This window comes from Panthera leo, chromosome E1, assembly GCF_018350215.1.
Source record: "Panthera leo isolate Ple1 chromosome E1, P.leo_Ple1_pat1.1, whole genome shotgun sequence".
NCBI classification, from domain to species: Eukaryota; Metazoa; Chordata; class Mammalia; order Carnivora; family Felidae; genus Panthera; species Panthera leo.
In genome coordinates this window covers 6773590-6798401 of record NC_056692.1, presented here as the reverse complement: position 1 = coordinate 6798401, position 24812 = coordinate 6773590, and the positions used below count along the sequence as shown (strand labels likewise).

General features: G+C 46.6%; 1 protein-coding gene across 3 annotated transcripts in view; it reads right to left on the bottom strand.

Moving 5' to 3' along the window:
• Positions 1-24812, bottom strand: part of ARHGAP44 (Rho GTPase activating protein 44) — a 179993-nt gene that overhangs the window by 61257 nt on the left and 93924 nt on the right. For all 3 annotated transcript variants that reach the window (XM_042914749.1, XM_042914748.1, XM_042914747.1), the window contains exons 2-4: positions 21315-21354; positions 20556-20660; positions 6787-6863 (exon numbers count right to left, since the gene is read on the bottom strand). In XM_042914749.1, coding sequence (XP_042770683.1) covers positions 6787-6863; positions 20556-20660; positions 21315-21354 — 222 coding nt within the window. The remainder of the gene's footprint in view (positions 1-6786; positions 6864-20555; positions 20661-21314; positions 21355-24812) is intronic.

Here is a 24812-nt window from a genome sequence, read left to right as displayed (position 1 = left end):
GCTAAGTACCTACCGTGTGCCTGGAGTAAAGGGAACATGTAGGGAAACATAAGAGAGGTGTGGGGAGCACAGACTCATGCATGCTGAATGCACACTCCTCTAAGACCCAGATGCTTCTATCTGCCCGGAGCACTGGAAAACTAGCTATAACTGATACACGAACAAACCAACATCTTTAAACACATTCCAAAATCTTCAATTGCAAGAGGCTCTTAGAGACAGAAAACCCCTTCTCTTAAGCCGTGACAACTTACCTTTGTAGAGAATGAACAATTATCCAGTGGAAAGTTGGAATGGAAAAACCGTTACAAAAGTGTGTTCGTAATAAGCAAATAACAGAAGACCTGAATGAGTAGAAAGCTATATACCATATTCCTAGATGAGACGATATGTTATTTCAAGGATGTTAATGCCCCCTGAATGGGTATACAGACAGTCCTCCTTTTGCGTGGTACCATGCTGACTGAAACTCACGCAAAAAGTTTTTACAAATCAATAAAAGTATAAGAAGAGACCACTGTTACTTTTCAGTTAGTATGTATTTGTTGTTTCCTGTTATGTTTACACTTTGATGACACATAAGCGGTCACATACAATACATGATACCAATGCCCCACCTGAACGACAAGTTCACATCAGGGGGCGCCTGGGTGGCTCAATTGATTAAGCATCTGACTTAGGCTCAGGTCATGATCTCAAGGTTCATGGGTTTGAGCCCCATGTGGGGCTCTGTCCTGATGGCTCAGAGTCTGGAGCCTGCTTCGGATTCTGTCTCCCTTTCTCTCTCTGCCCCTCCCCCACTCACACTGTCTCTGTCTCTCTGTGTCTCTCTCAAAAATAAACATTAAAAAAAGAAACAAGTTCACAGCAATGGTTTTAGGCTGAACCTATCTGCTGCTTGCTTTTTTCATGCATCATCATCTTTGGGGCTTATGTGTCTCGATATCCACAGAATTAAGTCATTCTGGTGTATGCATTTTCACTCCACCATTTATTAACCCTTCCCATAATCAACACTGCCATTCCGTCCAGAGCTGCAGGACATATGTGCACGGTCTCTGTTTGCATGTGAGAATTTTTCTGTGCAAAGGAGAGGAGACACACATCCCCTTAACCTTACTAGATACTTGCTCTTTAAGTGAGAATGCTAACTTCTCTCTCACCAGTGCAAATAGGAGTTCCCAATGCTCCACACTCTCTCCAACCCTCGGTACCAGTAAGGCATTTAATTTCTGCCAAACTGGTGGGTGCAAAACATTACCCCATCCTGACTTTAATTCGCATTCCTTGGCTCCTGGAGAGACTGAAGATCTTTCCGTGTTTGGGGCCATTCACGATTCCTGTTCCACGATGTGCTTGTTCATGTTATTTGTGTACCCGGATCTATTTATTTCATTTTATTTGCAGGAGTTCCTTTTATATACTTAAAAATACGTGTATGGAGGCAGAGTGGATTCACATTCTATTTCATATCTGCTGCAGATGTCAAACTTCCAGGTCGTGGGCTTAGGATCATTGTTTTCTTCTTCTAATGGTGTCTTTGACCTAATTTGTCTGTTACTTACCTCCATGCTCCTGATGCTACTTTGTTGTTGTTGTTGAATTGTAACCACTGGCTATTGACTGCCAACTGTGGAAAGTGAAAATTTAGCTACCTTTACACCTGACCTCCCTGCACGTATTTAGAGACCCTTAGTATTTGCACTATATTTTTGACCCCATGTGTTTGATTCAGAGTCGTATATTGCAATCGCTGGTCTTTGCTGTGTATGTGTCCTCTCTGTGGAGTTAATAATCGCCTTGTTTCGGTTTGCGTGTTTATTTCTCTATAGACCTGATCGAACCCCAAACCCTCCACCACGAACTACTTTCTCTCTTAAGAAACTGAATCACGCTGGATGTGAATGAATTTCAACTTCTCCAATTCTTCTCTCCCGGACCCGCGTCAACCTGGATTGAGTTTTCCTTCAATCGTTTGGCATGGCCATCTTCCCGCATACTTTCTTCCCCATTTCCTGGGATTTTCCTCTGTCCTGTACTGGACAGACCTTATTTCCCATGTCCTCTGTCTATACCTCTTTCTTGGTCACTCCCTCACTGTCGAGCACGTCTTGCTGAAGCAGCTTGAGAGAGTGTGTGGGAAGTCAATTTTTAAAAAAAAATTTTAATGTTTATTCATTTTTAAGAGAGAGAGAGAGACAGAGACAGTGCATGAGCAGGGGAGGAGCAGAGAGAGAGGGAGACACAGAATCTGAAGTGGGATCCAGGCTCTGAGCTGTCAGCACAGAGCCTGATGTGGGGCTCGAACCCTGAACTGTGAGCTCACGACCTGAGCCAAAGTCGGATGCTTAACCGACTGAGCCACCCAGGCGCCCCTTGGGAAGCCAATTGTTGAGACCCTGTGTGCCACAACATTCTCCTCTATTACCCTGAGTGTTGACTGACAGCGAGGCAGGATACTGAATTCTACACTGATCATCAGACGCCTTCAGAAATTTGAAGGCATTCCACAGTAATTAATCTTCTGTTTCTACTGTTGATCTTGGCAAGTCTGGAAGCATTCAGATTTCTGAGACTTTGTCTATGACAATTTTTTTTTTTTTTTTTTTTTTTCCCCTCCAGAAGGTTGTAGAATCTTTTCACTTGTCACTCGGTCCTCACTAGTGGTGAGCCTGGCATTGGTCCAACTTTTTCTATTGTACCAGGAGCTCCGTGGGCCCTTTCAATAGAACAGCTCATGCCCTTTGGTTCTGGAAAACTCTTTCGGATTCCTTTATTATTTAAGTTATTCCTTAACTACTGTTACTGCTAGGATTATTTCTTCCTCTCCTTTTCTCTGAAGTCCTGCTATTCAGGCCTAAAACCTCCTGGATTCGCCTTCCAATCTTCCAACTTTTCTATTTTCCACATCATGGTCATGTTTTTCTAGCCTCTGAATTTCTTCCACTTTATCTTCTAAACCTACCACTGAAAAAAAGTTGTACGTTTTGTTTCCATGAGCTTGCTTTTGATCTCAGAGTATTTTTCCATAAGTTTTTTTTTTTTTTAAGTTTATTTATGAGACAGAGAGCGAGCACGAGCAGGGAAGGAGCGGAGAAAGAGGGAGAGAGAAGGAATCCCAAGCAGGTTCTACGCTGCCAGCTCAGAGCCCAATGCAAGGCTGGAACTCTTGAACCTGCAAGATCATGACCTGAGCCAAAACCAAGCTTATGGCACCCCATAAGCATTTTTTTTATTTTTTTGAATGTTTGTTTATTTTTGAGAAAGACAGCATGAGCGGGGGAGGGGCACAGAGAGGGGGAGACACAGAATCCAAAGCAGGCTCCAGGCTCTGAGCTGTCAGCACAGAGCCCAACGCAGGGCTCGAACCCATGAACCGTGAGATCATGACCTGAGTCGAAGTCGGATGATCAACCGACTAAGCCACCCAGGTGCCCCGCCCCCCCCCCCTTTTTTTTAAATTGACACCCTGGGCTGTTGCGTGTTTTTTTTTTAAATACTTTTTTTTTCATTGAGATATAACTGACAAACATCCTTTTATTTCACGGACACATTTTCTCTGATCACATGACAATGTTACGTGAAGCATTTTCCTGAAAGTATCTCCTCCTGACGTGGTATCTATCTCTCCCCAGTTACATTCTCTGCCCCCACCTCCAATTGTTTTGGTATATAGGTTTCAGGTCAGACTTCCCTCCAATGTGTGGAGATCTGGGACGCCTGTCTATATTTAAGAGTGGAGACTCGGGGGCGCCTGGGTGGCTCAGTTGTTTAAGCGTCCAACTTCAGCTCAGGTCATGATCTCGTGGTTTGTGAGTTCAAGCCCCACATCGGGCTCTGTGCTGACAGCTTGGAGCCTGCTTCAGATTCTTTGTCTCCCTTGCTCTCTGCCCCTCCACTGCTCACGCTCTGTCTCTCTCTCTCAAAAATAAACATGGAAAAAAAAAAAAAAGAGTGGAGACTCAAAGCTGGGAGTACGTGAAGAAAGGCTTCGAGATCGTCTGTAGGATGGTCAAGATGGGTCATATTAATTGGAGCAGTGTCCCCTCCAATATCTTTGATCTTTAGTCCATTCCTGTTGGGCCGGTCACATTTGCCAGGCTCTTGTTTCTTTCCTGCCTAGAGAGCACGGGCCTGGGGAGGCTTGCAGAGGTCAGGGGGAAGAGACATGAAGAGTCTCAGCATCCAGTATGCGTCAGTCACTTTAACGCCTGAGACCCTTACACGGTGCCCGCGGTCTGGGGACACTCTGCTTTACCCCCTCCAGAGAACAAAGCTGCAGACTCTTCTGCTGGGGTTGGGCACAAGGGGATGAGAGTCTCCCAGGGCTGTGGATAAGGGCTGCGTGTGAACCGTCCAAGTGGTACCCGACTAGCTTTTGATGCACATGCCTAACTGCAATCCCTCGCCATTCTAGAGATCCCGAGGGCCAGCAACCCTGAACCAGTGAGCATTTCGGGACGTAAGGGATGTGGCTCTCTGCAGAGCCTACTTCTGGCTCCGGAGTCCCCTTTCTGAGACCCGCTAATACCGGGTCAGTTACTGGTACCATCCAGAACCTTTACAGCTTTCGCCAACTCTTGTTTTCTTTCCTGGCTTTCAGGCCTTTCCGGGTTTATTAGATGGTTGTGCTCAGTCTGTCATGTTTACCTGGGTGTCCCTCATCACCTGACCTTCAATCTACCTGCGTCACTATGTTTTGGGCAAGTCTCTGAAACGGCGCGGGTGTCTTATCCACCTGCGACTCTCTAGATTATGAGCAGTCGAGGTTATTTTGTCCTCTACAACTAGAGATACAGACCCAGTAAGTGCTCTCAATTTCACCTGCTGTTTGCCCTTTATTACGCTTTTCTCTTGGCCCGTGCTGCTCGTGTAGCCCCTCCCAGGGGGTGTTTTCTATTTTATCGGTTTCCCTTTACATCCTTTCACTAGTTTACAGGTTTTCCATTCTATTCCTTGTGTGGTGGCTCATTTTTCCAACATGCACACTATACATGGAAATGTGATACCTTTTAAGAAAACACTTCTTAACGTTTATTTTTGAGAGAGAGCAGAGCGCAAGCAGGGAAGGGGCAGAGAGAGAGGGAGGCACAGAATCCGAAGCAGGCTCCAGGCTCCGAGATGTCAGCACAGAGCCCGATGACGGGCTCAAACTCACGAGCTGTGAGATCATGACCGGAGCTGAAGCTGGATGCCTAATCGACTGAGCCCCCCAGGCCCTCCTCCCCCTGCTTTTTAAAATTCCCTATGTTGTACCTTTCATCTCTGTGACTGGTTTCATAACTGGAAGCCTGGCCCTCGCACCCCTCCCCTCTGGGCAACCATGAGTGTGTTCTCTATATTTATAGGTCTGTTTCTGCTTTGTTTGTTTGTTTTTGAGTCCACATGTAAATGAAATCATATAGTATTTGTCTTTCTCGGTCTGTCTGATTTATTTCACTTAGCATAAAACCCTCTAGGTCCATCCATGATCACAAGCGGCAACATCTTACTCTTTTTTACGGCTTAGTAATATTCCATCATATATAAATACACACACACACACACACACACACACACACACACACACACACACCACTTGGGCTGCTTCCGAATCCTTGCTATAGTACATAATGCTGCAACAAACACAGGAGTGCATATACGCTTGTGAATTCGGGTTTTTGTTTTCTTTGGGTAAATACCCAATAGCACGACTACTGGGCCGTAGAGTAGCTCTATTTCTAATTTTTGGAGGAACCTCCATCCTGTTTTCCAAAGTGGCTTCCACCTGTTTGCATTTCCACCCACAGCGCACGAGGCTTCTTTCCCCGCAACCCCCCCCCCCGCCCCCGCATTCTCGCCAATAGCTTGCCTCACGTTTTTAAATCATATTAAGTACGATTTGAATTTTTCAAAATCCTATTTGCTTTTTCTTTGATTCTATTCTCTCTCTCCCTCTTTTTTTTTTTTTTTTTTCCATATCACTTGATTCTTTTGTTAAGGACTATTTTGTCTTTACATGTTAATTGACATACATAATATAATCGACGTATAACGGTATATTAGCTCTAGGTGCACGACACAATGATTCCATATTTGTATATATCGTGAAAAGAGCATGAGAAGTCTAGTTAACATTTGTCACCGTACATAGTTCCAAAAACACTTTTCCTTAAAAATAGGGGATGTTTCACCCACCTGTGTGTTACCCATTTCTGGGGGCCGTGCTAACATCTACTGTTCTGATTTGGGGGTACGTGCTGCTAAAGCCTGCACTGTCCGTAATTTTTCAGCTTCATGTTAAGAACAGTTGCTTCATAGCGACATTATGATTTCCTATTTTCCCTCCTATTATCCTACCATTTTTTAGTTCGTAGGGACCCGATTCTCCTGCTGACGGTGCCTGCTGCTTCTCCCTCACGACGATTCTATTTTTAGTTTGTTTTCATTGTGAGCTCCAAATCAGCCAGGGCGGTTCTCGGAATTCTGTAATTTTTGACATCTGACATGGAGAGCTTTCCCATTTGCTTCCGCTGGAGCCCTGGGGGTTTCAACTGTCCTTCCACAGTGTAGTGTGTTTAGTATGCTAATTTTCTCCCCCAGGGAAGTTGCCTCACTGCACAGAAAAGATGACTTCGATCCCTGGGCTTTTTGCATTTTTCTCACTGGCAAACCCTTTCTTCTTCGCACCCAAGCCCCAGCCAGACTTTCAGGTGTCCTCAGGGCATCCCTGAGAAGTTCTGGTGCCCTTTTCAGGGATGGGGGCTTACGCAGATTTGGTACAAACCCACACATGGTGTCACTTACCCGAGAAGCGTGTCATCTCCCAGGATAGCTGACCCCTCCATCAAACACTGAGCCAGCGTTGTCAAAGGCAACTTTTTCTGAAAAGGAGAACAACAACAACGACGACGACGACGTTGTAATGAAAACCACTCCAACAGTCACCTGCCTACTCTAAAACAGCAGAAAGTCAAATTCCTGCCTCAATACTGTGTTAGTTAAGATACAAACCGACCTTAAAAGTTTAAAACCTAAACACTCATAGCATACAAGGACGGATTAGACGCAGACAGGTCAAAACTCAGAAAATCAAAACTGAAATAAAGGTGCCAATTTAGGGGGCGCCTGGATAGCTCGGTCGGTTGAGCGTCTGACTCTGGCTCAGGTCATGATCTCATAGTTTGTGAGTTCAAGCCCCGCGTCGGGCTCTGTGCTGACGGCTCAGAGCCTAGAGCCTGCTTTGGATTCTGTGTTTCCCTCTCTCTCTGACCCTCCCCTGCTCATGATCTGTCTCTCTCTTTCTCTCTCTCTCTCTCAAAAATGAGTAAGCATTAAAAAAAATTTTTTTTTAAAGAGATTTAAAAAAAAATGTGCCAATTTGGAAAATAAGCCTACAGTTTACAGACTGCATTTTATTTTTTATTTTTATTAAAAAAAAATTTTTTTTTAACGTTTATTTATTTTTGAGACAGAGAGAGACAGAGCATGAACGGGGGAGGGTCAGAGAAAGAGGGAGACACAGAATCCGAAACAGGCTCCAGGCTCTGAGCTGTCAGCACAGAGCCCGACGCGGGGCTCAAACTCACGGACTGAGTGATCGTGACCTGAGCTGAAGTTGGACGCTTAGCCGACTGAGCCACCCAGACGCCCCCAGACTGCATTTTAAAATACAATGAGATAGGGGCGCCTGGGTGGCTCAGTAGGTTAGTCATCCAAGTCTTGATTTCGGCTCATGTCACGTCATGGTTGTGAGTTAGAGCCCTGCATTGGGCTGAACGTTGAGCCTGGAGCCTGCTTGGGATTCTCTCTCTCTGCCCCTCCCCTGCTCGCTTTCTCTAAAAAATGAAAATAAAGTGGAATAACAGCAAGAAAAAAAAAAAAGACAAGATTTGAAACTTATGTTAACAATGACTTGAACAATGCTTTAAGTTCCAAAGGTCAGTCTCTCCTGGGAGAAGTACCACAGCTCCATTTTATAAACGAGGCAGCTTATGGTCAAGAGAGAGAGAGAGAGAGAGAGAGAGAGAGAGGGAGGGAGGGAGGGGGAGGGAGAGAGAAAAGTGTTCACATACAGTGACAATGCGAAGAAAGTAACCATAAAAACAAAGGCACCCTCCAAAGAAGGCAGAAAATGCCTCTGAACATATGAAAGACGCTTGACGTCATCAGTTATGAAGGAAATCCACATCAGAGCCTCAAAGAGATACTACTTCATAGCCACTAGCATGGCAAGGGCAATAATAACAACCAGAAAGAAAGTATCGGTGACCATGGGGAGCCTTGGTGAACAGGTAGAGAAACGCTGAGCTTCATCGAGCAGGGCTGGTGGAAATGCAAAATGGGGCAGCGCTCTGCGGAGCGTGGCAACATTTCAATAAACGACACAAAATTACCATACGGCCTGGCGATTCTACTCAATTCCACTCAGAGTAATTGAAAGCAGATGGTCAAAAGAAACACACCACATGTGCACGCATGAGAACGGCAGCTCGATTCGCAACAGCCGAAAGGCGCAAACAGCTTGATCGTCCACCACCTGACGCAGGGATCGATAAAAAGCGGTATAATCAGACAAGGGAATATTATTCAGCCATAAAAAGGAACGAAGCGCTGACATAAGCTGAGGGGGAACCTCGAAAACATTATGCTAAGTGAAATGAGCCAGACGCGGGGCACGTATCATACGAGTCTATTTAAATGAAATATCCAACTTTGGCAAATCCACAGTAGGGTAGCACGACCCATTCCTTCCTTACTAGTAAGTGACCAGCTCTCTCCTTGCTGAGCCTGAACCATCCAACACACACACAGACAACAACAAGCTGGGAACTGCCAACACAGTGGTACCTGGGGGGGGGGGGCGGTGGGCAGGCAGGGGGCTCAGTCGGTTGAGCAGCTGACTCTTGACTTCAGCTCAGGTCACGATCCCAGGGTCGTGAGATCGAGCCCCGCCTCGGGCTCCATACTGAGCATGCAGCCTGCTTGAGATTCTACCTTCCCTTCCTCTACCCTTCCTCTACCTCCCCCACCCCTTTCCAAAATAAATAAGCAAATAAATAACCAGCAGCATGAGAAAGAATAGTCCAGGTAGAGGGAACTGCATGTGCAAAGGCCCTGAGTTGGGACCAATATGGCTGCCCTAAGGTCCCCACCGAGGCCAGCACAGCTGGGGCACAGTGAGTGAGTGACAAGGAGTGGGTAGAGCATTAAGGCAGAGGCCAGATTGTAGAGGGCCTTCTCCTCCAGAGGCAGGCACCGAGGTCTCATTCTGAGGGCGTCTGATGACCCTCGGAGGATTTAAGAGTGTGATCGGATTAAAATGACTCAATCCATGGGGCTCCTGGGTGGCTCAGTCAGCTGAGCACCTCTTTTTTTAATTTTTTTTTTTAATGTTTATTTATTTTTGAGACAGAGGGAGACAGAACATGAGTTGGGGAGGGGCATAGAGAGAGGGAGACACAGAATCTGAAACAGGCTCCGGGCTCTGAGCTGTCAGCACAGAGCCCAATGTGGGGCTCGAACCCACGAACCATGAGATCATGACCCAAGCCGAAGTCGGACACTTAACTGACTGAGCCACCCAGGCGCCCCGTGCACCTAACTCTTGATTTTGGCTCAGGTCATGATTCCGGGGTCGTGGGGTCGAGCCCTAAGTTGGGCTCTGCCCTGAACACAAAGCCTCCTTAACATTCCCTCTCTTTCTCTCCCCTGCTTTCTCTCTAAAAACATAAGTTAAAAAATAATTAAACTGAACTAAACTAACTCAATCCTGAGACAGACAAATCCAAATGGCTTGTAAGTGGGATCAAGCAGGAAAACAAGTTTTTAGGGCTCCATCCACTTGAATTTAGGGATCTGAACACCCCCAGGAAATCTGCATACTCTAATGTGTCCTCAGGGAAGACACGGGGAGGCAGGTCAACCCCCAAGAGTGATCTGGAAGTTCATGTGGGTCCTGAGGTAAATCCAGGGAGAGAGATCCCAAGACACCTGTGTGGATAAGGCCTTCCTTGGGTCTAACATGTATCCCTCTCCCTGCGCTTAGACACATCCATTCCAGTGGGGTCAGACGCCTTCCACACAGGGGACAAAATCATTACTCGTCACTTCAAATAAAATGGGACACTCTTCTTGGTAAAAAACTAGACTAGGCAACTCAGTATTAACACATCCAAACTTAAACATCACCTTCTAGTTGTCCTACAAGGCTGTGGTGTAGAAATTTCAGGAGACTTAAGAAAAGGTGCAGCAAACAATACGTTGTGAGGAAATGTATTTCCACATCACCTTTTTTTTTTTTTAAATTGTGTTTAACATCTGTTTATTTTTTGAGAGACAGAGACAGAGCGTGAGTGGGGGAGGAGCAGAGAGAAAGTCACAGATTCTAAAGCAGGCTCCAGGCTCCGAGCTGTCAGCACAGAGCCCGATGCGGGCTCGAACTCACAGACTGTGAGATCCTGACCTGAGCCGAAGTCGGATGCTTAACCAACAGAGCCACCTGGGTGCCCCCCCGCACCCCCCCCCCCACCAACATCACCTTTTATAAAAGTTATTTAAAGCACATTTTAAAAAAGTGTCTAAGGTAGTTAGAGAAGAAAAGAGTGAAGCAGGTCTAATATATGCTCACAGAGGCACCATGAATCATGGTCTTGTTCTTTTTTTTTTTTTTTTAACGTTCATTTATTCTTGAGAGATTGAGAGAGACAGAGCGTGAGCGAGGAAGCAGCAGAGAGAGACAGAGAGACAGAGAGAGAGAGAGACATGAATCTGAAGCAGGCTCCAGGCTCTGAGCCATCAGCACAGAGCGTGATGCAGGGCTCGAACCCACGACCCTGAGATCATGACCTGAGCCGAAGTTGGACGCTCAACCAACTGAGCCACCCAGTAGCCCCTGGTTTTGTTTTTAATCAGGAGTGATTCTGCCCTCTGTTCTCATGGGGGGTTTGGCAATGCACAAAGATACTCTCACTTATCAAAACATGGCGGACACTTCTGGCATCTAATGGATAGAGGCCAGGGATTCTGCTCAATATCCTACCACGCACAGGACAGCACCCCCGCCCCTCCGTCGAAATAAAGAATTACTTGGCCCAGAACATCAAGAGTGCTGAGGCTGAGAAACCTGGTTTAAAGAGAAAGGTCTTCAATACGTAACGTCCTAAAATATCCCAATAATCAACCGGCGGAGATGCTCTGTCTTGAATGCAGACAGAACAATCATAGTATCGATCTCTTCTGGTTTGTGTTGAGCACCTCAAGTCCCCCGGCTTTAGGGCAGGACCTCAGCTGTTCAGAATCCTTCTTTGAAATGTGACAAGGAAGAAAGCTAAGAGAGACGGTGCCTGTATCAGACTATAGAGGACTTTCAATAGCCAGGAGGTTGACATCCGTTGAAGAAACATACCTACTGGCTGATGACTCAAGTTTTTCTAACTATGGACAAAGATTAGTTCAATTAGTCCCATCAGAGGGTCTAAGTGAGCAAGAAACTGTGCCTGTGGGTGGCCAGAGGCACAAGGGTCAAGACCAACATAATAAAAACAGCCACTGATGATCATGAAGCTAACCAGTCTCGGGGAAGGATGGTGGGGACAGCCAAACATCTGAAAAATGCAGACTAGAAAAACCAGCCTGAAGTGTAGGACTTTGGGTCCTGCTCTTGTGTGAGGGAAGCAACATAAGTTTCCAGCCATTCCTAGTCACTTACCACGCTCGCTAATGACTCTGAGATGCGTTCAGGTGGCAGAGAGGGTAGTAGTCAGTGACAAAGTATCACACAGTGACAGGGACTCCTGTTTCAATGGCTCTTTCATTCTTAAGATTTTTAACGGGGAGAATGACCTTCTTCTCTCTCTTGTCCTTGGTCATATCTAGCTAGCTAGCTAGCTATTGGAGGAGGTCACCGAGAGGATGTGACTGCTGACTGACCCATGCACTGGACCCAGGCAATCGGAGGTTCCTCGCCCACTCCCCTGTCCTTGGAACATTCTATCCACCTGCCTCGCTCAACCAGCAAGCTGCCTTAAGGACACAGCCCTGGGAGAGTAAAGTAAGGTACTGTTGAGACCATCCGGACAGTCTACGTGACCAAACCCTAGTTGAGGTCTCTTTATGAACTTTTAAGATTTGGAGAGGGGGAGGGGGGATCTATTGGTCTTATGACCACCCAAGACAAACCACGTAAATAAGCTTCCTTATTAAACCTGCCACCTACTTAACCTGGAGCAGTCTGTCTGCCTCTTCCTTTGGGCTCTGCCCTGAACACAAAGCTCGCCCTCTGTGTACAAGGACCAGTTTACTGGACTTACAGTAAACTGAACAGGAACAGGAAATACATGGGCATGGCGCATGAAGTCACCAGAAGGGTTACAGCAACCAGTGTCCCTTGCATCTGTGACTCTTGCCACCAGAGAGCCAGTGACAGGGACCAGCCTTTTGTGTACCCTTCCACAAAGATTCTAAGTGGATCCATTATACTCAGTGTGTCTGTTCTTAGTGGATCTATTTCCCCCCACAAATGTTGGCATATAACTTACACGACTCTACGCCTTGCTCTCTGCTTGGTGTGGAGATACCGTGGGCTCCATTTCCCATGGTGACACACACAGCTGGCCCATTCTTTCTTTCTGTTTCTAACGGATACATAGATCACTGAACGAAGACGACAACATTTATTTAAACAAGTCCTCTACTGGGGCACCTGGCTGGCTTAGTCGGTTGAGTGTCCGACTTCAGCTCAGGTCATGATCTCATGGTTCGTGGGTTTGAGCCCCTTGTCGGGCTCTGTGCAGACAGCTCAGAGCCTGGAGCCTGCTTCGGATTCTGTGTCTCCCTCTCTCTCGGCATCTCCCCTACTCTCGTTCCATCTCTCTCTTTCAAAAAATAAATAAACATTACAAAAAACTAAAATAAACTTCCCCCCAATTCTAGAGGACTGATAGAACCTTAAGAATTAAGGTTAGGGAAGCCACAATGTTCCAGGGTCTGGAAGTCATCAAATCGACTTTTCTGAGATGACTGTTCCCTCTAAAATTATCTCAGGAACAATCAACACACTTTGTAGAATGACTAAGAGACAAAAAGTCTAATCCTAATATCCACTCTGTTTCCCCAACATACACACCCGTACCCTCTAGTCCTGAAAAACTGCTGATTCCAAACCCAGGCAACTCTCGAGTTCACTCCCCAAAATGGTCAATGGTTGTCAATGGTCATTTCAGCTGAACGGTGGGGCCCCAAAAATGGCAGTGGGTTACACCTCTTGAATATTTACTTACGTTAAGCACTGTGCTAGGCGTTCCTGTGTATTACCTCACTGAGCTCTCAAACAACATTATTGGGTAGAAATTCGTTACTGTTCTTACCAAATGAAGAAGGCAAGAGATATACAAAGCTAACTGACTTGTCCAACGTCAGGTATAATCAGGAAGCAGTGGATCTGGGCTTCAAGCTCAGGCGATCAGCTTCCAGAGCTTAAGATCATGATGCTAAATTGCTTCTGGAGAGAAAAGGAAAGATTCAAACTGGCTTGCTGACACATTAGGCAGGTCCTGTGCCTAAAATACTCCTGGGCCATCCATTCATGACACAGATGTATTTTTAGCATTGCCTACCCTGTGGTGGGCCCTGTTCTAGGCATTAAAAATGTGGTCGTGATGGATGGGCAAGATCCCTGCTCCCGTGGAACTCATGTATTCGTGGAGGGGAATGATCTTAAGGATTTCAGATAATCATATTACACACGATGAAGGAAATAAAATGAGGTGATGTGATGGGGGGAGGAAGGGAACGAACACATTAGGTGCTGAGAACCCTAATTAGGAGCTGAGAATTGAAAAATAAAAAAGTTGCGGGCACCCCCGTGTTCTGCGACTGGTCAGTGCCGTTGGGACAATGATGACAGCGGGAGGGAACAAGAGCTGAGCTCAGAGATGCAGGGGAAGGCGTATCATTAGGGCCCAAGGGTCAGGGTGAGGAGCTCAAATGTTATTCTACAATGGGAATCTTTGGGTGGGACTGAAGCAGGACAGTGGCATTGTCTGATCTCCGTTGTAGACAGTGGATTATAACGGGGATGGGTTTGGAGTGGAGAGTGGGGGACCCGTCGGGAACAGCTGTGTTTAGGCCAGAGACGATGCCTGCATGGACGAGGGTGGCAAATGCTGAAGCACGTGGAAATTGTCTGAAGGAAGACAGTGGGCCCTCCCGAAAGTCTGGGTGTGGAAAGAGAAAAATAAAGGGTAATGTCTAGGAGTCACGGAGGTGGTTTTCCTGTACCATTCTTGACTGTTCCACCTTCTTTGCTAGATACTCCGCCAGTGAGGGCTTAAAATGTTGCAGGTCCTGGGGCTCTTGACTCAAGGCCATTTATCTCCTTAAGCGATCTCATCAAATCTTATGGAGTCTAGAGTCGCTCGAGCCAGAGAGACCCCGAAAGCCCTCTTGACTCTTCAAACCCCCATGTCCATTCAAGACCCGGATGCTCTACACGGTGTATCTACCACATCTGCCAATTTCTCTCCCTCTTCCCTGATCCTGGTGTATCTCCCAAAGATCGCCGCCATATTTGTCTCTCTTACTTCCCCCATAGCCCCTGCCCCACACAACTGGGGCCCCTGCCCCCTATGCCCCACCATAGCCACCGCCCCATTTTTCATACAACTGCCAATAAATCAGACCATGCTGCTCCTGATTAAAGCACTGGCTCCCCACTAATCTTAGAGATCAAGTCCAAATCCTTACCATGCCTACACAGTGAGATGGGGTCCCCGCTGCCCCATTTCCTGCCTCTCCCCTTGTCATCATCCATACTCTACGACCCCCTCGTGTTTCTCGAAAATGCCCCCGACTCCTTGCTGTCTCTGAAAACTCTGCACATGTCATCCCCTGTCCTACAGGCACCTTGACCTCTTTTGGTGCCACTATGTTCTGCTGTCCTTAAAGGCCACTTCCTCACAGAAACCCTCTACTACTTAATTCCTAGTGATGCCTAATTACTGACTCCACGGAATGGCTGCTTCCCTGCAAGACTGTGAGCCTCCAGAGAACAGGGATCTTGCTGGGTTTGCTCAGCACGCGGCATTAAGTGTGGCTTCACGTGGCAGACGTGGCCCTTTCCAAGTATTTAGTGATTAAGGTGGAGAAGGACTCCTCCTAACTGTGTGCTTGTTGAATGGGAATGCCCTACAGAAGAAGCACAAGGACGGTGAAAAACCAATCATGTTCATTATACTGACGGTCTCAGAAACCAATGAATTAACCAGCTATTGGCCTGGACTAAAGGAAGCAAAATGGCAACCTGATTCGTATCTTCTCTAGTCTCCATCCCACATAAGGAATCTGGTTTAGCTCAGTACCCACTGAATAATGCTGCTCGGGTCACTGAGACAGTGCCAACCAAACTCCACTCCTCTGTCTGCTCCCATGTGACAGCCAGCCCCGGCTTTCAGGTATACAGTAAGGCTGGAGGGTTGGAAACTACTAAACTGCTAAGAACTAATGAGCTTGGGGGCGCGTCCGACTTTGGCTCAGGTCATGATCTTGCAGTTCGTGAGTTGGAGCCCCATGTCAGGCTCTGTGCCGACAACTCGGAGCCTGGAGCCTGGTTCGGATTCTGTGTCTCCCTTTCTCTCTCTGCCCTTCCCCTACTTGCTCTCGTTCTCTCTCAAAAAACACAACAAAACAAACAAAAAACAAAAAAACCCACAACTAGCGAGCTTGTTTAAAAACAAGCGCCAAATAAGGGGGTGCCTGGGCGGCGCAGTCGGTTAAGCGTCCGACTCTTTGTTTCAGCTCAGAGCATGATCTCACAGTCGTGGGATCAAGCCCTGCATCAGGCTCTGCGCTGACAGCATGGAGCCTTCTTGGGATTCCCTGTTTGCCCCTCCCCCGCTCTCCCAAAATAAATGAACAATAAAAAAAAAAGAAAAGTGACGAGTAGCAACAAACTGCCATGGGCTCCAATAGAAAGCTGTGCACCTTCCGGGATAAAGTCCCTTCCCATCCTGAGACTCTAGGACTCCACCTCTCATTTCCGCTGGCCTTATTCCCCGAGGACCATCTCTTGACCCTCTCTCTCCCTCTCCCTCTCTTTTTACAGAAGTATAGATGGCAGACGATGATACGTTAGTTTCAGATGCATAATGTAGTGATTCGACAACCCTATACCCACGCACGTTATCTATGCGGACTGTCACCGTTGTATGATATCACCACACCACTGACTATTCCCCAGGCTGTCATCCCTGTGACTTATTCATCCCATAGCTGGAAGCCTGGACCTCCCTCTCCCCTCCACCCCTTTCACCCATCCCCCTACCGCCTACCCTCTGGCCTCCATCAGTCTGTTCTCTGTATTTACATCTCCCTCTCTGAACACCTACCTTCCTCGTTTGGTGTTAGCTCATTACTTTCTTCACTGCCAATCTTCCCCATTCTCTTCTATTTTTTTTTTTTTTCAGTTTCTCACTTAAAATTTTTTTTAATGTTTTATTTTTTGAGAGACAGAGAGAGACAGAGCGTGAGCAGGGGAGGGGCAGACAGAAAGGGAAACATAGAATCCAAAGTGGGCTCCAGGCTCTGAGCTGTCAGCACAGAGCCTGACGTGGGGCTCGAACCCATGAACACAAGATCATGACCTGAGCTAAAGTCAGACGCTCAACTGACTGAACTACCCAGGCACCCCCCTCTTTAAAAAAAAATTTTTTTTTAATGTTTTATTTTATTTTTTGAGAGACACAGAGCATGAGCAGGGGAGGGGCATAGAGAAAGGGAGACATGGTTAATGTTCTCACTTCTAATCCCTTTTTCTTTTTGCCTGTTTCTTGGATCTTGACATATCTCCTTACCTAATAATCTCAGAGAAATGAGCACATATTTCAGTATGAGGCAATTAATAAGTGCCATGGCTCCTATTAAACCCCTGGATGTGTTACTTCAGAAAAAAAACTGGAAAAATGGATTTGAGTCACGGCCTTGGACATTTTTTTCTGGCCGGTCTGAGGCTGTTCAATATTTAAAATAGCTCTTTGACTTTCTTTCCTGCCAGATCATATATTCGGTCCCAGGAGGACACGAGAAGACTGATCAGCTCAAGAAATCAATGACCAAATCAGATGCTTGAAATTTATGCTGTGGAATCACTGACCTATACGTATTTGAGCAATACCCCCGTGTTGAGCACAGACTTCCTCCAGGTCGACCAGAGGGGTGTCCAATTTGTATAGTGATCACTGTAATCCTCAGGGCCTGACAACAGCCACTGTGTGCCCCCCCCTCCCCCCCCCCCCCCCCCGCCAACAGCAGCCCCATCACCTGTGTCCCAGCTAGCGAATCATGGCCAGCCATGGCAACACCATTTCTCCCCAACACGTATTCCCCTCCTTAGCCTCCCTTGCAGCTAGGGCAACATAAAATATTCTGGGAAAGGCTTTTCTCTTCCCCGATAAAAACAAAACAGAAACAAGCATGCAAAGATAGTTCATCTTCTATACCACCCTCACGTGTTCTGCCTCTGATGGGGTTAACATGAAGATGTGATGCCTGGAGCCACAGCAGCCACGTTACAACTACTAGGAGGGACAAGAACATCGCAGACATGCTGGCCCAAAGCTGATGAATATACCTCGGGACCCACTACCTCAGACATCTCATTAAGTGATAAGTAAGATCCTTTATGCAAAAGTCACAATTAATCAGTGTGTTAACTATGTCCTGTATTTGTTGTAACCTGAGGCTTTGACATCTGGTGCCTTGATGACCCTGGGGGGACCACCTCTGCCAGGGTTAGCTGATTTTTTTTTTAAATGTTTATTTTTTGAGAGAGAGAGACAGAGAGAGACAGAGCACAAGTGAGGGAGGGGCAGAGAGAAAGGGAGACACAGAATCTGAAGCAAGCTCCAGGCTCTGAGCTGTCAGCACAGAACCCGACAGGGGCTTGGACTCATGAACAGCAAGATCATGACCTGAGTTTCAAGTCAGACGCTTAATCGATTGAGCCACCCAGGCGCCCCCATTTTCATTTTTTTAAATGTTTATTTTTGAGAGAGAGGGAGAGGGAGAGGGAGAGGGAGAGGGAGAGGGAGAGGGAGAGGCAGGCAGAGTACAAGCAGGGAAGAGGCAGAGAGAGAGGGAGACACAGAATCCAAAGCAGGCTCCAGGCTCTGAGCTGTCAGCATAGAGCCCAATGCGGGGCTCGAACCTATGAACCATGAGATCATGACCCGAGCTAAAATCGGATGCTCAACCAACTGAGCCACCCTCAGTTTATTTATTTTTGAGAGAGACAGAGAATGAGTCTGGAAAGGGGCAGAGAGAGGGGGTCAGAGGGTCTGACGTGAGCTCTGTGCAGACAGCAGTGAGACCAACACGGGGCTCTAACCCACAAACTGTGAGATGAGACAAAGTTGGATGCTCAACTGACTGAGCCACCCAGGAGTCACGGGTTAGCCAGTTCTCAGAGACAGTCAACAATTCACCCATGACTGTGCCTTTCGAATGAAAACCAACCAACCCACAGCTTGCACCCCAACGCGTTCGTTTATGGGGCTCTCGCTGTCCAATCCACCATCCACCTGCCCTAACCACCTCAGAGCCAGGTACCAGACATTAGAGACGGCCCCGTGCCCCAGAGCCTGCCGAAGTTACTCAATCCGGCCGACTCTAAGCCTCTTTATCCTGCCTCAACTATTCCTTCCAAGGGAAAGCACGATCAACTCTTGCGTGCACTTGCCGCTCTCTGTCCTGTCTGACCCTGGTGTTTCCCCGTGTGGCCCTCCATGACATAGTGTCTCCCTCCCCCATCAAACTTATCTTTTCAATGCCAATGATCCCCTAACCTGGTGGCCTCTCCCTATCTTAAATTTCCTATTAATATATTTTAGAACATGTGGGGAGCCAAATGCCTCCTAACTGATACAGTTTGCAAAGACCCTCAGTCAATTAAAACCCTACAGGTCTAGGCAATTTTATCTTATCCCAGGAAAAAAAAAAAAAAAAAAAAAAGGTCTAGCAAGAATCAACCTACCAACACCAAAGGCCAGTTTCAAACCCCTAGTGGTAACATTTGGATGCTACTCCTGAGCTTGAGTGGGGTAGGGGCAGAGAGAGAGAGGGAGACACAGAATGTGAAGCGGGCTCCAGGCTCCGAGCTGTCGCACAGAGCCTGATGCGGGGCTCGAACTCACGAACCTTGAGATCATGACCTCAGCCGAAGTCGGACACTTAACTGACTGAGCCTCCTAGGCGCCCCTGCAGACTCTCCCTTTAGACGGTTCGGGTGCCCCTTCCTAAAACACTGGATACACACAGAATTACTTCCACAGATATTTCCCAAACCCTGTGAACATTTTCTTTCTACCACACATAAGTGATTCCTTCTGGGAATGTTAAGAAAGAAGACACGAGCACTGGGAAGAAGATGGAATGATTGACAGGGAAGGTTCTAGAATGGCAGCATGAGACGGGATGAAGCATCCGGACACATTGCGTGACAGTCACTCAACATGAGCCCGCTCAAGCTGGGGGTGGGAGGCTCAGGAAGACCACTGGGAAGCAGAGGTCAACAGTAACTGCATGCCAGAGACAGAAAGACACCAAGCATGTTGACTATAAACTCAAGGAGGATTAAAACCTCCTAGATGGCAGAGTCCTTGTAATAAAGCCAATGGAACCTCTAAGAATTTGTTTTAACCTCTGGTGGAGTTGGGGGCGGGGAGGAGGTCAGGAGGGAAGCCAGAGACGACTGGTTCCAGCAAGGACTGTTCAACAGGATCGCAACAGGCAATGCCTCTTGTTACTAACGCAGCTTACACACAAAGACATTAGGATACCTTCATTTGTCAGGCTCTCTTTCAAGGTTTCATTAACGTTTATTAACCTTTCAGTAGCCTTCCCTTACAGGGAAGGGGTGCCCGGGTGGCTCAGTCGGTTAAGCCTCCAACTCTTGGTTTCGGTTCAGGTTATGATCTCACGGTTTCAGGAGTTCGAAACCCGCGTCGGGCTCTGTGCTGGCAGCATGGGGCCTGCTTGGGATTCCCTCTTTCTCCCTCTTTCTGCCTCTTCCCCACTCGCACTGTCTCTGTCTCTCTCAAAATAAATACACTTTAAAAATAAATAAATAAAATGAAGTTTTCATTATAGGGAAAATAATTTTCACAACGGTCTTTACAGGTGCCCTAGGGGGGATTTTTTTCCATGGGATCCTAAATACTCTGGAGGCACAGGGAGCCTGTAAGTGAGACAAAGCAGAGAGAAGACAGCTTAGAGCTTCCCTAACCGTGGAATCCCAAGCACACCCTGGTTGCCCCCCTCTGGGGAGAACAAAGAGAGGGACAGAGGGACAGGGTCTTGCCTGCTGAGGGTGGGGAAGGATGCCTCGGGCAGGGTTCAAGGGCAGGAAGGGGTGGGAAGCGGCTGCCACACGGCAGAAACACAGGACACGTCAACCCTCAGACACAGAAGTGGCCGTAGAAACACAGCGTAACCAAACACGGCCCCAGGAGCGGGACCCCTGTCCTCCGATGGCCAGGTTTAAGCTGCCAGGGTGGTGCGGTCAGGGCGTGGGGGGTACTTACAGAGCGCTTGTCAGCCTCGGCCCCTTGCTGGCCCTGGAGACATGCGGTGAGCTTCTTGTGCGTGCTGTGGGAGACTTGCTTCACCAGCTCCAGGCGTTTCTCAACCTGCACACAGAGCAGCGGGCGGGGTTACCAGGTGAGGGCAAGGTCAGGAGAAGCAGGGCCATCCATCCGGGCAACCGAGGGAGAAGAAACTACCCCGTGTCTGTGCAGAGACAAGCACTGCTGGGGATTCAACACCCAACGCTGGAGAACCGGAGCTGGGGGGAGGGAGGGACAATCACAGACCAGGAGACTCTGTGACCCCGCAGTGAAATGGCAGCCAGGTCTCCTGAAAAGTCTTACCTAAACCGGTATTTAAAGTAATATATAGGGGTGACTGGGTGGCTCAGTCGGTTGAGCCTCCGACTTCAGCTCAGGTCATGAGTTCGAGTCCTGCATCGGGCTCTGTGCTGATGGCTCAGAGCCTGGAGCCTGCTTTGGATTCTGTGTCTCCCTCTCTTTCTGTCCCTCCCCCGCTCATGCTCTGTCTCTGTCTCTCAAAAAAAAAAAAAAAAACAAAAAACAAAACCTAAAAAAGAAACCCCACCTAAATAAACATTAAAAAAAATAAAGTAATATCATAAAGGGAAAGAAGCTGTGTCTAAACAGACTGCATGAGGAGCAGTGTAAGCGGTTTAACGGGCACTGGGAACGACTCAGTTTTAACGGGAAGATATATTTCATGTCTATATGCTAAGGGGCCTGTGACAACCTTACCTGAAGAAGGTCTTCACTCAGAACTTCAGTCTTTTCTGCCCTAAAGAAAAAATTGAGAAATATATCAGTGAAAAAAAAAAAAGAAAAGAAAAAATTAAGAACACAGTCTCGTACTTATTCCCCACTTCCTCTGCTCATGGTGAGACTAGAAGAACACACATTATTAGTGGACATTTCTAGCAAGAGAAAATACAGACCATACTGTCATTTACTGGGAACCTTAAATACTCTGGCAAGTAAGATCCTCTAAAGAGTCTATTACCGTCTCAACCCGGGATGAAGGACAGCAAAACCATTTCTGTTGTTACAGACATTCTTTTTTTTTTTTTTTTTAAAGTAACAGAATTAAGCATGTTCCCCAACTTGTACCCCATGGCCTCCCCCAAACAAGCAAGTAAAAGTAACAGAAATCTGACCAGGGATCGATAAACAGCAAACAAGGAGAAAACATGGATTCCTAGTGATAAACTCAAATGCCACCATTCAGATCTGGCAACCAAGCGTTAGGCGCCCCTGCCAGAAAGTGGGGGTGGGGGAGCTTGAACCCGAGATGAACACATCTGGAGAAAGAACCTGGACACGGGCCGAAGTGTCCCCAACCTCTTAGCAACCCCTGCATCACATCAGGGGAGATTGCGAATCTTATATGGCGCAAAACATTCCTAATTTATTGTCTAGAGAATCTCAGAGATAAGGTTCAGTCAATGATTTCTCTCCCGTGGGCGTGTTCTCTGTCATCTTGTCTCTCTGGGGGTCACTCTCTCCCTCTCACACTCACACATACAAACTGCAAATTCCCATGAAAACAGATGATCAACACTCAAGGTACAGAGGAAGAAAACACAATATATGGAGAGCCTGAAGAACTTCAACGACCAGAATTGTCAAAGATGGCAACATATGTATGAAATACTGAAGAACTAATGATACACTGAAATATTAGTGCCAGGACTTCCACTTCTGGAGAGACGGAGGGAACACATTTCACCTATTTCCCGTCACTAACTAAAAGCAAAACCTTGGGGCTTTCCGTATAAAACACAAGACTTTGCAAGGCGGACAAAAGGTAGACTGGCCAGTGACCGCCAGACCCAACGAACGGCATGGTGTGAAATATGGGACTTCTGTCTCACATATTCCACACTTGAAGCTGTGAACGGAAATACCAGTGAGTGCAGAGATAAAAAGTCCAACAAAAGCCAGGTCCCTGTAGCCCAGGGATCAGGAAGGCGGCAGCCTAGCAAGATAGAAAATGTTCATAGATAATGACTGCTCACTTCAGCCAAATGCTACAGAAGAAAAAACCGTTGTCCTACCCCAACCACACCAGCCAACACTGAGAAGGGCACCTAGCCTTTCACCCTTGCCTGGCTATAACAAAGCACCCAATCCTCCCCTTCCTCTTGGCCAGTGTAGCATCAGAGACGTTTGAGTATGGAGCTGGGACATTTGTCACTTCTCAGCTATAACAATGGAAGCCAGATGAGCGGTCCACACATCAACCCTCACCTTGTGTTGACAAAGCCTCTGTCTCCTCCTCTGGGAATGTGGTGTAAAGGGAGGCCCAGGGGAGTCGAGACTTTCACCATCATCCAGCAGTAACAAAACCACCCTCTGGATGGCAACAATGGAAGCCTAGTGGGGAGCAATAATGAGCCACTCCCAGCCAGGGCGGTATCAGTGAAGGCCTAATGGGGAGCCAGAATTCCCACTCTCACCCAGCAGTAACGAGGGGCATCACCCTCTTGGGGGTGTGGGAACCAGTGACGGCCAAGGGGGGAACCAGGACTTCTATTTCCACCTGGCAGTAACAAAGCAGAATTCTCCCTTCCCTTGCTAGAATGAGATCAGAGGAAGTCAGCTAAAAGAGAAAGTTTAAATAAAACCCAGAATCTCATCATATAAGACAATAGTCAAGTATCAATAAAAAATTGCTTATCCTATCAAGAACCAGAAAGATCCCAAGTTGAATGAAGGCAATCAATGAATGCCAAGAGCAGGATGACGGAGACGTTTGAATTATCTGACAAAAACTTTAAAGCATTCGCCAAGAAAATGCTTTGATAAGCATTTATGAACGTGCTTGAAATGAATAAAAAAAATAGAAAGTCTCAGAACAGAAGATATAAAAAAGAAGAAAATGAAAATTTTAAAGTTGAAAACTGTAATAATCTAAGTTAAAAATCCTGGTAGATGGGGAGGGGGTGCCTTGATGGCTCACTCGTTTGGGGGTCTGACTTTGGCTCAGGTCAGGATCTCATGTTTTGTGGGTTCGAGCCCCGTGTCGGGCTCTGTGCTGACAGCTCAGAGCCTGGAGCCTGCTTCCGATTCTGTGTCTCCCTCTCTCTCTGTACTCTGTCTCTCTCAAAAATCACCGCCCCCCCCCCCCAAAAAAAAAAAATTCCTGGTGGATGGGTTCAACTGTCGAATGGAGAAAGCAGAGGAAAAATCTGTGAACTGCAAGAAAGCACAAGAGAAATTTCCCAGTCTAAACAACAGAACGAAGATAGAACAAACAACCCAAACCAAAGCATTAGGGACCTGTGGAACTATAGTGGAAGATTAAATGTTGATGTCATCAGAGTCCCAGAAGAGGGAAAAGAAGGGGGCTGAAAAAATACTCAAAGGTATAATGGCTGAAAACTGCCCCAATTTGGCAAAAGATGTAATATTCAAGAAGCTGAGCACATACAAACAGGATAAACACAAGGAAGTCCTCACCAAGACTCATAGTCAAATTTCTGAAAACTAAAGACAAAGAAAGACTTGATAACAGTGAGACAAAAATGATACCTTACTAATGGAGGGGAAACAACTCAAATTACAGAAGATTTCTGATGAGAGACTACAGAGGACAGAGGGATGTGGTACACCATTTTCCAAGTACTGAAAGAAAATAACTGCTAACCTACAATCCTATATCCAATTAAAATATCCTTTAGGAATGGAAAAACATCAGGATGTTCTCAGATAAAAGAAAACTAACAAAACATGTCATCAGCAGGCTCGTCTTAAACAACTGCTAAGGGAAGTTCTAAACAAAGAAAAAGAAATGGTAAAAGAAATAACCTTCAAGTATCAGGAACGAAAAAAGAACCTGGTGGTCAAAAATAGTAAATAAGATAGTCTTCTTTCTCCCCTTGAGTTTCCTCTATTAATGGTTGAAGCAAAAAATTTATAACATTGTGTATATGGCTCTATATGTATGTAAAGGAAATATTTAATACAATTATACTTTATTTGGAAAAGGATAAAGGGACATAAAGGGAAGTAAAGGTTCTAGATTTCACTGAAACTGGTAAAATAAAGATACTAGTATGCTGTGATAAGCTGCGTATATGTAATAACCAGAGCCACGGCTAAAAAAGCTACATAAGAAGATACACTCAAACATGTTATAGAGAAATCAAAATGTAACCTAACCCAGAAGGAAAGACAAAACAAAACAATGAAAAACAGAAAAACCAAACATAAAATAAAAAATAGTGGACGTAAGCC